General features: G+C 25.0%; 9 protein-coding genes across 9 annotated transcripts; 3 read left to right on the top strand and 6 right to left on the bottom strand.

Moving 5' to 3' along the window:
- Positions 1-849: 849 nt before the first annotated feature.
- Positions 850-2,007, bottom strand: VNE69_03021 (lysophospholipid acyltransferase 1; the record flags this gene model as incomplete). The annotated part of the gene is made up of 1 exon (XM_065472873.1): positions 850-2,007. One exon carries the CDS (start codon positions 2,005-2,007, stop codon positions 850-852), a length of 1,158 nt encoding a protein of 385 aa, XP_065328945.1.
- A 299-nt stretch (positions 2,008-2,306) lies between these two features.
- On the top strand, positions 2,307-3,758 carry VNE69_03020 (vacuolar protein sorting-associated protein 51-like protein; the record flags this gene model as incomplete). Its single annotated transcript, XM_065472872.1, has 1 exon — positions 2,307-3,758. The coding sequence occupies one exon, from the start codon at positions 2,307-2,309 to the stop codon at positions 3,756-3,758; it is 1,452 nt and encodes a 483-aa protein (XP_065328944.1).
- Positions 3,759-3,841: 83 nt separating this feature from the next.
- VNE69_03019 (uncharacterized protein) lies at positions 3,842-4,219 on the bottom strand (the record flags this gene model as incomplete). The annotated part of the gene is made up of 1 exon (XM_065472871.1): positions 3,842-4,219. One exon carries the CDS (start codon positions 4,217-4,219, stop codon positions 3,842-3,844), a length of 378 nt encoding a protein of 125 aa, XP_065328943.1.
- A 394-nt stretch (positions 4,220-4,613) lies between these two features.
- On the top strand, positions 4,614-6,353 carry VNE69_03018 (symplekin domain-containing protein; the record flags this gene model as incomplete). Its single annotated transcript, XM_065472870.1, has 1 exon — positions 4,614-6,353. The coding sequence occupies one exon, from the start codon at positions 4,614-4,616 to the stop codon at positions 6,351-6,353; it is 1,740 nt and encodes a 579-aa protein (XP_065328942.1).
- A 210-nt stretch (positions 6,354-6,563) lies between these two features.
- VNE69_03017 (arrestin-like protein) lies at positions 6,564-7,517 on the bottom strand (the record flags this gene model as incomplete). Its single annotated transcript, XM_065472869.1, has 1 exon — positions 6,564-7,517. One exon carries the CDS (start codon positions 7,515-7,517, stop codon positions 6,564-6,566), a length of 954 nt encoding a protein of 317 aa, XP_065328941.1.
- Positions 7,518-7,642: 125 nt separating this feature from the next.
- On the bottom strand, positions 7,643-8,347 carry VNE69_03016 (proteasome subunit PSA5 (PSA5); the record flags this gene model as incomplete). Its single annotated transcript, XM_065472868.1, has 1 exon — positions 7,643-8,347. One exon carries the CDS (start codon positions 8,345-8,347, stop codon positions 7,643-7,645), a length of 705 nt encoding a protein of 234 aa, XP_065328940.1.
- Positions 8,348-8,381: 34 nt separating this feature from the next.
- Positions 8,382-9,620, bottom strand: VNE69_03015 (CAAX prenyl protease domain-containing protein; the record flags this gene model as incomplete). Its single annotated transcript, XM_065472867.1, has 1 exon — positions 8,382-9,620. The coding sequence occupies one exon, from the start codon at positions 9,618-9,620 to the stop codon at positions 8,382-8,384; it is 1,239 nt and encodes a 412-aa protein (XP_065328939.1).
- Positions 9,621-10,057: 437 nt separating this feature from the next.
- Positions 10,058-10,558, top strand: VNE69_03014 (translation machinery-associated protein 20; the record flags this gene model as incomplete). The annotated part of the gene is made up of 1 exon (XM_065472866.1): positions 10,058-10,558. One exon carries the CDS (start codon positions 10,058-10,060, stop codon positions 10,556-10,558), a length of 501 nt encoding a protein of 166 aa, XP_065328938.1.
- A 125-nt stretch (positions 10,559-10,683) lies between these two features.
- On the bottom strand, positions 10,684-11,778 carry VNE69_03013 (translation initiation factor 2B subunit gamma; the record flags this gene model as incomplete). The annotated part of the gene is made up of 1 exon (XM_065472865.1): positions 10,684-11,778. One exon carries the CDS (start codon positions 11,776-11,778, stop codon positions 10,684-10,686), a length of 1,095 nt encoding a protein of 364 aa, XP_065328937.1.
- Between the last annotated feature and the right edge of the window lie 1,490 nt (positions 11,779-13,268).

Genomic DNA, 13,268 nt, shown 5'->3' with positions numbered 1-13,268 from the left:
GTTACAGCTCGGTTCCACTTAAAATATGAAAAAAATTTACCTAGTGCAGATTTATGAATCGTGTGAGTAAATAAAACTTATCTAAATCATATATAACCTTATAGATTATTGTTTAAATTATCTCAGAATGTAAGAAAAAAAAAAAGATAAAAATTTTCAATTTTTAAAATTAGTCGAGACTATTGAGGTACTTTAATATTTAAAAAACTTTAAATTGTATTTTTCAACTACATTTGCATAATATTCTATTATATACTTGAAATAGAAAGCTCGAAGATTACGCATTTATGAAAAAAAATAGCTAGATGAAATTGTGTGTAAAAATTCCGCGAAGTTAAATCTTAATAGTGTGTGGTTTTTGCGAAGTTATACACTAATTTTTTTTCAACTATTTATTATTTTTATTCTTTACAGGAAAATATACCTGTCTTTTGGTAAATTTTAGGCAAATATCTATCTATAAAAAACTAATTTACGCCTTATGGCTGTGTGAAGTGTAGAACTCGACATTTATTATTACAATTCCATGTGACTTGATTCAGTTGCATCTTTTTTTGGTGTTTCGTGCCCGTATAATCTTTTCAACTACAGACTTAAGAAAATTTAGTAGCGCAATAGCACTGTAATGCTCGAAATTAATTAGCTATATGACTTGATACAGACAATATGTTTATATGCACTTCTAAATTAAAGGTACTTTTACGTTTATATAGGAGCAACATCAAGAATACGTCGAAATATCTTATAGACGAATAAAAAAAATCAAAATTAAATGAATATAACAAAACTTAAGTGTTAGTTCTTTATGTCTATATTTTTTATAATATTAAAAAATTATTAATAAACAGTTTATTTATAAAGAGAATGAAGTGCAAAGAGAACTAATCCGACTCCACAATAAATGTGTCCATAAAAATACACACTAGACCACACTTGTATAATTTTATGTACTTCAAGTAAAAAGAAAGGCAATGAAAAATACATTACAAAAAATACCATCTGGATCCTAGACAAAACAGGATACAAAATCGGCGCATGTTTTAATATAATTTTGTTAATTCCTTTGATCACTGGTATAGCAAAACAGAACGACAAAAACATTATCAAATATCCTGGCTTAATACCATGCCACATGGCTGAGACAGTAAATGTCACTAAAGAAGCCAGGAAGACATTTCTATGTTTAAGTTTATCGAAGTAACATTCTTTAAGCCACTTATTGGTGTAGATATTCCATCCCATAGATAAATCTTTAATAGAAGTCGCTGTTTCTACTAATATAAAATTTATATTTAACATATCTTTGAAGCCTTGAATTAGAAAACAACCATTTGAGAAATTCCAGGCGAAATAAAATCGACATCTTTGTCTAAAATTGTATCCATAAATGTTTAGTAATCTTTTCCAGATTGAAATGTTTTTTAAATATAAATTTTTTACTGGGAAAAAATTTTCACCTAATTTCGATACTATTAAAAAAACCAGAGAAATTAAAAATGATCGAAGACAAGGCAAGTTTTGTATTTGTGGCGATTCAATATAACTTTTGAATGAACTTACTGGTCCCAAAATCAGACCAGGGACAAAGTATATATAACCCATAAAATCAGAAAAAGCATGTTTTTTCATATCAAATTCTTTTCCCAAATACGACATTTTAATAGTTAAAAGCATCAAAATACCTGAGACGTCACAAGTTCCTTCGATCTGCGAATCAAAGTCTTCGCCTTTGATTTTGAAAAAATATAAAATTGCCAAATTTATAACAGTAAGCGAATATTCTTCGAGTCTGAACACGGCTACTAGAGAAAAGTTGAGAATAACAGCAGTGGAAAAATAGATAAGTTGGAAATATCCAAAGGCAATGTAAAGTATAATAAAGGCGCAAGTTGTATGAATCATACCTTTACGCTGTTTTAAAGTTAGACTGAAAAATACAGTCAAAAATAAAGCCAATAAAAATCTCAACTCTGAAGTGGTGAGGTGTGTTAAAAGATATTTGATCATTAAATATTATAAATTTGGGTATGGGTTGAACTATTTATAAAAGAATTAATAACAAACAAACAAAGTACAATCAAATTCAAGGTACTAATGTTTGTAAAAGATGTAAAGTTATAAAGTTAAGTAAAAATATGATTTATCATAAAAATAAAAAATGTTATTTTAGATAAACTTAAATCTAATAAAACATTTTAGGGAATTCAGTACAACATTTTTAGTTGGCAAATTTTAATTTTATTAATATTTTAAGATTTTGTTTGTTAACAAACAAATTCAAAAAAATATTTAAAAAATCCTTATTCATGCAAAACGAAGAAGAGAAAAAAATTCTCAACAAAGATTTCGATGTCTTAAATGTAATAAACAAGACATATGCTGATAGTTCGGAATATGATCTGAATGATACACTAATCTATCTAAGTAAAGTTCTAACTTCCACAAAAGCGAAAAACAAGGAATTAGTAAAATCAAATTTCAGTAAATTTGTAGAATGTAGAATTGTCTTAGAAGAAATTTTGGAAGATATGAAATCTAAAGGACTAGATAAAGATTTTTCATCAGATATTTTTACAAATATAAAATATGTAAAATCAAATTTTAAGCCAATTAATAAAGAAGACGATATTTACAAAGAAAGAAAATTAATGATCATTAACAAATATAAGACATTATTTAATATTAAGAAATTATTAGAAATGAATATTAGAAAATACGAGAGATTTGTCGAAATTTACAAAGAAGGAAAAAGACAATTTAATGAACTGAAAAATAGTAAATTTGTTCAAAGTCTTTTAGAGTCAATTAAAGATATAAAAATAGAATTTCTTGAAATTTTATATAATGAAATAATTGACGATAAGAATAATTATATGGAAATTTTGTATTATTTTGATTTATATTTCCAAGTTTCAGAAGACAAAACAGATAGGAAAATTATGAACACGCTACTTGTAAGTTTTAAAGAAAAATGCCTTGATGTTGGATTTACAAATAAGGGCTTATATTTGAAAGATATAAATTATTATTTCCTTAGAACAATAATTCATCTTGACAAGGAATTACAGAAAGAATTAATAATTTATATTTTTGAGAGGATAAAATTAATATTTGAAAATTCTAATTTTGATTTTATCAAGATTTGGATTTTTAAATATACAAATTTTATTCCTGATTTTTTGGATTTAGAAGTAAAAAGCGTCTACGAGGTACATTTAAGAAATCTAAAAAAATGTGTAATTTCTAAATTTCTCGATAGAAATAATTTGTATGAGTCATTTGTCCGAGTCAGTACAATTTTGAATGATGACGAGTTACAAATGTTAAATCATAAATTATTAAAAATAGTAGAAGACAAATCTAAGAATATTTTATTTGATAGATCAGAAGATATTGAAGAATATTTTAGAGAATTAGATAAATTTGATGAATTCCTGAAAGATGATTTAGAAGAATTTCAAGAATTAAAGAGGAAAATCCTAAATGGGGCCTTAAGACAAAAGATAAAAAATCTTGGAATGTTTTTAGAGAAGACGGTAAATAAACATAAAAAAATGATGGAGATTGTAAGGACCATTGATAAGCTACCAGATTGGTATGAAATTATATTGAAAGGAATCTTGCCTGTTTTAGAAAGAGACAAGGCGATTTTATATTTTGTAAGTTTTATAACAAAAACAGAGAGACCAAATTTAAATAATTTAGAGAAAAATGAAATAGAAACATTAAGTGGGCAATTTGGATTTTTAACAAAATAGTAAAAAAGGGTTGAATTGTTTATTTATAAGCATAAATTTATTTCTAAATGCTTAAAATGCATGGGATTTTTTTATTAAATTATTTATTTTATGTTCCCATCAAATTTCTTTTTACACTTTTCGCCTAATTTCTCACTTTTCTCTTTATATTTCTTCCTTGGATTATTTCCTTTTTGCTTTTTAAATCTCTTCTTATTTAAATCTTCTAAAATTCTTTTACTTGGTTCTTCGTTTTCTTCTGTGTAATTTTCTAAAATTTTGCATTTTTTAAGAAGTTCTGTGATTTTTATTAGATTTTTTAAAATGTCTGGATTTTCATTTTCTTTATATAAAGTGTAACACATGTAAAATATTTGTAATAATTCTAGTTTTGTGCTTAAAATTTCAGAAGTTTGATTTTCTTGTGTCTTGTTAATTTCTTCAGTTATTTGTTCTAAATCTGTGCTGTAAATTTCTTCCATTCAAGGGATCAAAAAAGAAGCAAAATTATAAATCTTTTTACAATACAAACTTAAATCTCAAAATTTATCAAATTATTATGCTGCCCATATTTGAATGGTTAAGAAATATTTCATTTTAGACAAAGTTGATGAATTTGTTAATTTACATGAGGAAGAAGTTTGTGTCATCGAATCAACAAATAAAAAATATAAAATGAAACAAGTAATAAAGAACAATACTCTAATTTTACATGATTCTGATTCTTATCTACCAATTAGTGAATATTTTGAACTGGAAGAAATTTAAAAAATAAAAAAATGGAAAATATTATTCTTGAAATTTAAAATGTAAAAAAAATGGAAACTACTACTTTTTTTACATTTTAATTTTATTTGTTATTTTTCATTACCCCAAATGGACAAAATTAAAAATCTCATAATTGAGAAATATCGTGAAGAAAATCTTTCTCTTTTATTTTTCTACTATCATCAAATGAATCCCATGGAAGTTATGTATTTCTGGAATAATATTTTGAAAATATTAGACGAATCTAACGTACTACAAGTTTTAGGATTCATTTTAGATTTACAAGAAAATTTTATCATTTTTCCACGCTACGCTCAAAAATCTCTAAATTTCCATATTCACCAGGTCAATAAAAAAATCGCGAAAATTTTACCAAGGCCTTTTGTTTTTTATACTAAAAATCTAAAATTATTCAAATTCGCTAAAGAAAATAAAATCCAAGAAATTCAAGAAAAAAAATTTGACGATTTATTTTTTTTAATAAATTCACTATACGATACATTAATTAAAACTCCCACAGTGGAAATAAATAATTCAATCGAAAATTATTTTAATTTTGGTCTTTTGGAAAATTTGGAAATTGACTTGACTAAAAAATTATTAAATGACTTGAAAAAAGTGGATCTGGAACATAGAAATGTTTACATTAAATATATTTCTTCAATTGTAAATAGTCCTAAGGAAATATTAGATCATATTTTTTATAATTTATCAGATGAGGAATCTGCTTTTATTATAGAATGTATTTATATAAAAAATAAACAAATTTATAACGAAATATTACAAGTTTTATACGATAATAGAAAATATTATCGAGTAGAAATCATAAAAATGCTTTATGAGTTGGATATAGAAAAATTAGATCTGAAAGATGAAAATATTGAAATAATTAAATATCTAATTGCTAATAAACCTGTGTTTGTAAACGACTTATTGGATGTATTAAACACTAAGATCAGTAAAAAACATTTATTGGGAATTTTTATTGAAAATTTTGAACTTTTAAAAAATTTTAAATTTGAATTTAATTTTGATGATTTAATTTTAATTTCTAAAGAAAAACCTGAAATTTTATACGAAGCGTACGATAAAATCACAGATGAAAAACAAAAACAAACATTTTTTGTATTATTTAAGACATTAGAAGAAGATTTTATAGTGGAATTTTTGAAAAAACATAAAGATATTGAGCTAGTTTCTTATATTTTAACCAATAGAAAATTAGAAAACAATTTAAAAAAATTTATAATTGAAAATTATAAAGACAATAAGCAAATAATTTATAAATTATTCATTTATCTTGATAAATCAGAAGTCAAAAAATTTTTAGATACACTTTTAATAGATAAAAAATCTCTTGAATATTTTTTACTGGTCTTAAAACCTACTGAAATTCTAGTCTATGCTCATGAAATGTCTGACGTGTCTCGTGGTATGAAAATTCTTGATTTATGTTTCGAATCTGGAGGAATTAACGAGAATGATTTTATTTTCACTTTAAATATCATAGAAAATGATATGCCACCACTAATTATTAGAACTTTAATATTGACATATAAAAAATATCCACAGTTAAAAAATTTTACTGTTAGTTATTTGTTTAAATTAATAAACAAAAATGCTTTAAACAATGCAAAATTAAAAACTGGTATTATAAAGTTATTAGAAATCTTGGATTCTTCGGCTGTTGATATTATAGCTGTTTTATCAAAAGAAACAATAAAAAATATTTTGGATAGAAGTGTTGTATTGCGTAGTATTTGTTCTAAGATTATTTTTAGGAATGAATACAGATATAAAAATGAATATAATATTCTTAGAGATATTATTAATCATTATCCACAATAAACCAATTATGTTTTTATTAGAGACTTTTTAGAAATTTTAATAATTATAAGGTCAAATCAGCAAATGTTTATTTTTGTAAATTTAAAATCTATAAAATTGATTATATTTTTAAGTAGTCTGGAATTATAAACATTTTTTAAAAACTATTGAAAAATTTTACACACATGTAAAAAATTTTATAGACATTGGCAAATAAAAAGTTTTTTTTATTTATGTAAGTACAAATACTCTCTCATCAAATACATCCCCATCTAATACATTCAGATTTTCTAAATCTGGCAATTCATTGTTTCTTTTTGCAATTTGTAAATATTTTTTTATTTTTACAGGTCCACTGTATTTGAAATTTATATTAATAAATAATAAAATTTTTAACCCGAAAGTATCTTCATTTACAGAAGAAGGCGTAGTAGACGGAATTCTAAAACTCAAATTGTAATTCCTTTTTTCTAATGTCGCACTGGCTCCTACAAGATATTTAGTTCTAATAATATCCAGATCTTGAGATTGTATGTTCAGGACTTCGTACAAATTACATTCAATATTTTTGATAAGTTTGACAAGAACTCGGTTCATTTGGATTGTTAAATTCAATTTATCACCAGAAAGATACAGTGGCTTATCTAAAAAAAATTTTAAGGTATAAGATTTGTACAGAAGACACATAATAGTTGATAATTCGATTTTAGCCTGGAATTGATACGCTTTATCAATCATTTCTACTATTTGTATGTCTTTTTTACTGGTTAATTGTGGCTCAGGGTCTCCCTCTACAAATAGGTTAGATGTCAAGGTATAAGAATTTATGATATTGACAAGGTAATCAAAATAGACACCTTTGATTTCGGTAGTAGAACTATCAGAGCTTTTTAGACTAAATTTAAATGGAAATATGTGCGCGCCGCTTGATAATTCATATGTTTCAGTTGGCGAATAAATGTCGAAATTGTAGGAATATTCTATAGAAGTTTTACTTGAATTTATTCCGTCATGTTCTGGTGTTTTAAATCTACAGAATTCAATTTTCCGCGATTTCGTAAGATTTAGACTTATTTTTTTAATTAAACGTGGAATTCTCGATTTATAAGATATTTTACCAGTAATAAATTCGTCATTCTCATATAGTTGTTTATCTAAAATAATTCTCAAAGTTGTATCTTCCATTACTCCTTTTAGAACAAGATTAAAATACTAAAATCTCCTTTTTGACTAATGACGAATAAATTAAAAAATCAGAAAAAAATAGGAGAAGTGCAAAAAAAACAAGTTAATTTAAATTTTTACAAATTTTATTCTAAAAATTGTTCAATTTCTTCGGGCGTAAGAATTTTACACTCATTTTTTGTTATAGCAGTAATTTCCACATTGAAATTATTAATTTTATCTTTCATGACTTTAGAAAGCATATTTAAAATGTTTTTTAGTCCTGAATTGATGTCAACATTTGGATCAAATTCCTGTTCCAACATATTTTCAATAACTTCGCTGCCCGAACCAATGGCCTTGGCGTGGTATTCCAAATACGAGCCAGAAGGATCAAGGCTAAATAGCCTTGGTTCGGTATCATACCCTATTATTAAAAGAGAGGCACCAAATGGTCTACTAAAAATTTTTTCATCTGCTTCTTTTTTATCAAAATTGAGACTTAAATCTGCCAAATGTTCTAATAATCTTTCTACTTTACAATTTTCATCATAAAGATATTCATGATTTATAGCGAAATTTCTACTTTTGTCTACAATTGTTTTGACATCAGCTGAAATCCCTGAAAATCCCAAAGCAATGTGGTCGTAAACTCTGTAATGTTTCTTGACACTACTAGGATTTTGAAGTTTGGAAATAATTTTTTTTTCAGATGCCAATAAAACATAGTCTTTGGTTTTTATTCCAATGCTAGATGTCCCTAAATTCATAGCTTGCATAGCATATTCTACTTGATAGAGTCTTCCTTCTGCACTGTAAGTGTTAGCATTTTGTCTTGAAACAATAGACATGGGTTAAAAAAAACATACAAAATTTTCAATAAATTTATTTTTTATTTAATAATTCTACTCTAGAGAAGATAGACGGGTGCATAGCATATATTGCATTATATAAATATGTGGGTCGTATATAAGACGCTTCTTGAATCGAAATGTATAATAATGACTTGGATAATTCTTCGCCGAATCCTGCTCTTTTGGCCCACATATCTGCTGCAGTTTCTGCGCGCTGCGAAGACAATTTGTAAAATGCCATTATTAATTCCTTCATAGAAATCTCATAGATAATGAACAATAAAATGAAACACGTTGTCTTGGAAAGATCTTCAGATTCAAAAATTTTTGGACCTTTGTTATATAAAAAAAGCATTGTTAAAAGTTCTAAACCATAAATAAAAAAATATACACTTAACTTTTTTAAGAGACTGTGATCTATTGAATGTCCTATTTCATGTAAAAGCACTGAATCTTGTTGTTTTTCTGGTAAATCTCTAAATTTTCCATATATTTCAATTCTTGCTTGATTTTCTAGTCCAACAAGTGCTGCATTAGTTTCTTTTGAATTGTCGACATCCAAAAAAACTTTATCTCCTAATTTTGTATCTAATAAAGATTTTTCAACTGGCTCTGAAAAACTTTCGGCTGATAATTGTCTCAATGTTGGAGATAAATCGTCTTCTATAAAGATTTCATAAAGATTTTTAGCTATGAAAGAAATGTACAACGCGAGAATTAATTGGCCGCCAAACATACGAAATAATAGAAAAATACAAAAGACTACACACGGGCACACTAAAAAATATAACATGAAGTATATTAATATCGTGTTGATCCAGTTATAACGACTTATTCCCAGATATGTTTCTATATATTCTGACAAATAAAGCGTACTAAATAAAAATACAAAAATATTTGTAAAGGCTACTTGCACATGATCAACATTAAGATACGTGCAAGTGTAACAATTTATAGTATTTCTACTAAATTTGTAAATATATTTTCTTGGTAAATCTAAAAGGATGCAGCAAGCTAGTGCTGTGTAAATTAAAGTCAACAATATTTTTTCTTTTAAAATTTTAAATCTTGAAGATACTGCCAGCATCATACTAGTATGATAAATTTTTGTAGCTTCTGCTACTTTAAAGGTGTAAGAATCTTTCGGTATGCCGTATTCGCCATTTTTTAGGTCTGTGGAAAATATTAGTAAAGACAATCCCTCGTATATCAGAATTAACATTGTAATTAGAAAAGCAAAGAAAAAAATTGCTTTATAGTGATTCTTCATACAAGAACTTTTTTTTTCACTTGTTAATATATTTTGAAATCAGTTTGTTAGACTTTAAACAAATTAAAACTAAAAATCAGACAATGTGCCAATAAAATTCAGTGTTTCATTGATTCGTTTAGATCACATTTGTTAGACTAATAAATTCATGTTTAGAGTGTATTTTTAATATTACTTAATTAAATGTGGCATTATAAAAACTTAAGGCAAATTTTTAAAAAATATCCAAACTTGTTTAACTCATAAGATAAGTAAGGATTACTTGATATTATCTGTGCTTTTATAAGTTCTATATTCAATTCTCCAACTGAAACTATTTTGAGCAAATTATAAGCAATTGTAGTTATAAATTTTGCTATTTACTCAATAAGATGGTTTTTATAAAATATAATTAATTCATTATATTTCCCAAACGTATAAAAATTTTTTACCCCGCTATGAAATCTCTATTCTGTAAAATTGAAATAATCTCGACTTCTCAAATTAGTAAAAAAGACAAGAAATCTATAAATAAAATATGTAACACAGAATTACTAAAAAAACAAGAAGAATATCAAATAGCTAAACTTAAAAACAGATCTAATTTAATATTGGACGGCAATAAAGCGATAATGTTTTTTTTTAATAATAAATATATTCCTACTATAAAAACATTAGAACAAAATCTTTTAAATTTGCCTACTGTCTATTTAGACAGTGGAGCTATTGGTCCTTTAGAAAGAGGAGCCAATGTCATGGCGCCTGGTGTATTCAAATACATTGATCAGTGCATAGAAGATTTTAAAAAAAATGATATTGTCTGTATCAAAATAATTAATATGGGGATATTAGCAGTGGGACAAGCTTTATTAGATAAAAGAGAATTTAAACAAAATACTACTGGCGAAGCAATAGAAATTTTGCACATAAAAAACGATGAATTATATAATAAATATTAATTAAATCAAAACTATTGAATGTTATTTATTCTATTGCGTGTATCTTTTTTCAAGTTCTCTTGCTAATTATACGCCAAAGCATTATGACACCTTCTCCTAAGCTCAAAATAAAAATTTTAATTTTGTCAGTTACAGCTGAACGTGTTGCCTTCCGCCGTCACATTATTAGTAAAAACAAAAGAAGGCGATATTTTACATTTTATCAGCGTGGTATTGTCAGGAATATTTACATTACTCCCTACTACACAATCTTCTATAACACAATTATTCCCTATAATAATATTATTCATTAGGATAGATGACAAAATCCGGGTATTACTGTGTATCAAGACATTATTTCCTATTATACTGTTCACTATAAATCCACTTTCTAGAAATAAATCAGTTCCTATAATATTTTTAGTATCTTTCAATTTATTTTTTTTAATATAAACTTTCATGACATCAAACATGCCTTTAGAATATATTAAATTATCATTAGAAGTAAAAGTTTTAATCTTAAGAAACTTACTAATAGTAATATATGATGAAATATCTCTTACTTGAAACATATAATTATCCATAGGATCATAAATTTTAACAGGCGTACATTGACGAAGCTTCTCGACCAAAATTGGTAAAAAGTTAGTTTTAAAACTAAACATTTCTGGAGTGGCAAATTCCAAAAGACTTTTTTTAAACATGAAAAAATGGGCAGTGTCATGGACTTTACTAATCGTAACCCTATAATTTATAAATATTTCATTTGGTATTTTATATTTGTCGTTACGACTATAATAAATTAATTCGTCTTTTGAATAACCGCAAATTGCCCCAGTATCCCCAGGAGAAAGAATCGTCAAAAACGAATACTTTTTTTCTTTAAACTCATTGCCTAAAGTTACTACGTCTATATTGGTGACTAAATCCCCTTTCGTGACTATTATATTATCAGATTTCAATTTCTTCTCTAAATTAAGAAGTTGTTGAACTGTTCCATCATAATAATCTATGCCTATAACTTCTACAGGAACTTTTATTAGATTTAGTATTTGTGTTATGTGGTTTATATTCTTCTGTAATATTATTATATAAATTTTTCTACTGATAGGTTGAAGAAATCTAAGATTTATAAGAAGAAGTTCAGTGTTAATTATAGGGATATTTGTAATATTTAGAGACGAGTTTATAAGAGGAAACAAATTTGTACCGGGTCCAATTAAAATAACAGAATCAAACATTGGGGCAATAAAATAAAGTTTTAAAAAAATAACGGAAAAAAATGTGGTCAATTCAAAATTAGAGAATTCAGTGAAAATCAACAAATTGTATAAATTTTTAAGATAGTCTTTATTTTTAATATAAAAATAACGGTATTTGAACTTAAAAATTATTCCCTTATTTTTCTTGGTTATTTACAATGATAATAAAAAAAATCATTCTTATTTTTGCGTCTTATTTACGTTAAATTTTAAACTTCAAAATCTAATTTTATTTATTATTTACAATGATAATACAAATAAATTTTCTTTTTTTTTGCGTTTTATTTACGTTAAATTTTAAACTACAAAATCTAATTTTATTTATTATTTACAATGATAATACAAAAAAATCAAGCATTAATTCTCATTTCAATATAAATTACAAATCTCATTTTTTTTTCAAAAATAAATAATTTTTGGCCAAAAACCACTTTAGTCCCCCCCTTACACATATAAATACAAATTTTCAAAAAATATCCCTGATTTTTGAAATTCGAAGCGGACAGAACGGAAGGGAGAAAATATAAAATTTATAAAGTAGTATATAATAGTTATAATAAGTTCTATTTTGACCATATTACATGTAAAACATAATAATAAAACAGTTATTATAATTATTTTATCAAAATTATGATTAAATAGATGTCTAATTACATAAAAAGAAAATTATTTTCTTCTGTCATTATTATCATATTTCCGTGTTGAAACTTATGTTTTTCTTCCATTTATGATGTTTAATACAGATTTTAGGTTTGGTTCTTATTATTTTAAGTATTTATATAAAATATTAGTATTTTAGGTAATTGATTGTTTTTTATAAACAAATGAAGAGGAAAATTTTCATATTTATGTATTTTTAATCATTCATATATATTATATAAGATTAAAATTATGAATTTTAAAGATAAACTGCTATAAGATTAAAATTATGAATTTTAAAGATAAACTGCTATAAGATTAATTTAATTTATTAATATAGAAAAAATTTTCTTATTGATTTTTTATTATTACATTATAACATAGTTATGTTATTATTTATTATACATATTCAATAATATATCTTTTTATTATACAAATTTATGTATAATAAGTAGAGGATTTGATCAAGTCAGAACTATAATGAAATATTAAGGAAATTGAAAAAATAAAAAAAATAATCTGTTTATTTTTGGTTATTATGTTGTTTTATTAAATTTAATTTTTTTTGGATTTTTCTCCTTCCCGTTCTGTCCGTTTCGATTTTCAAAAATCAGGGATATTTTTTGAAAATTTGTATTTATATATGTAAGGGGGGGACTAAAGTGGGAAAGCTCCTAATTTTTAATTACTTGTTATTGAATTTTTAAATTGTACATTACAAATTCTAATCTTGTATTTGTATTTAATTTGACATTGCTCTTTCTGATCTTGTTCTTTATTAAATCTTCATTAAAATAATAATTAAGTTTAAATGTAGTTTTATTATGTTT

Source organism: Vairimorpha necatrix, chromosome 3 (genome assembly GCF_036630325.1).
Source record: "Vairimorpha necatrix chromosome 3, complete sequence".
NCBI lineage: Eukaryota > Fungi > Microsporidia > Nosematidae > Vairimorpha > Vairimorpha necatrix.
Note: the sequence above shows the minus strand (reverse complement) of the source record. Positions and strands in the feature narration are given on the sequence as shown.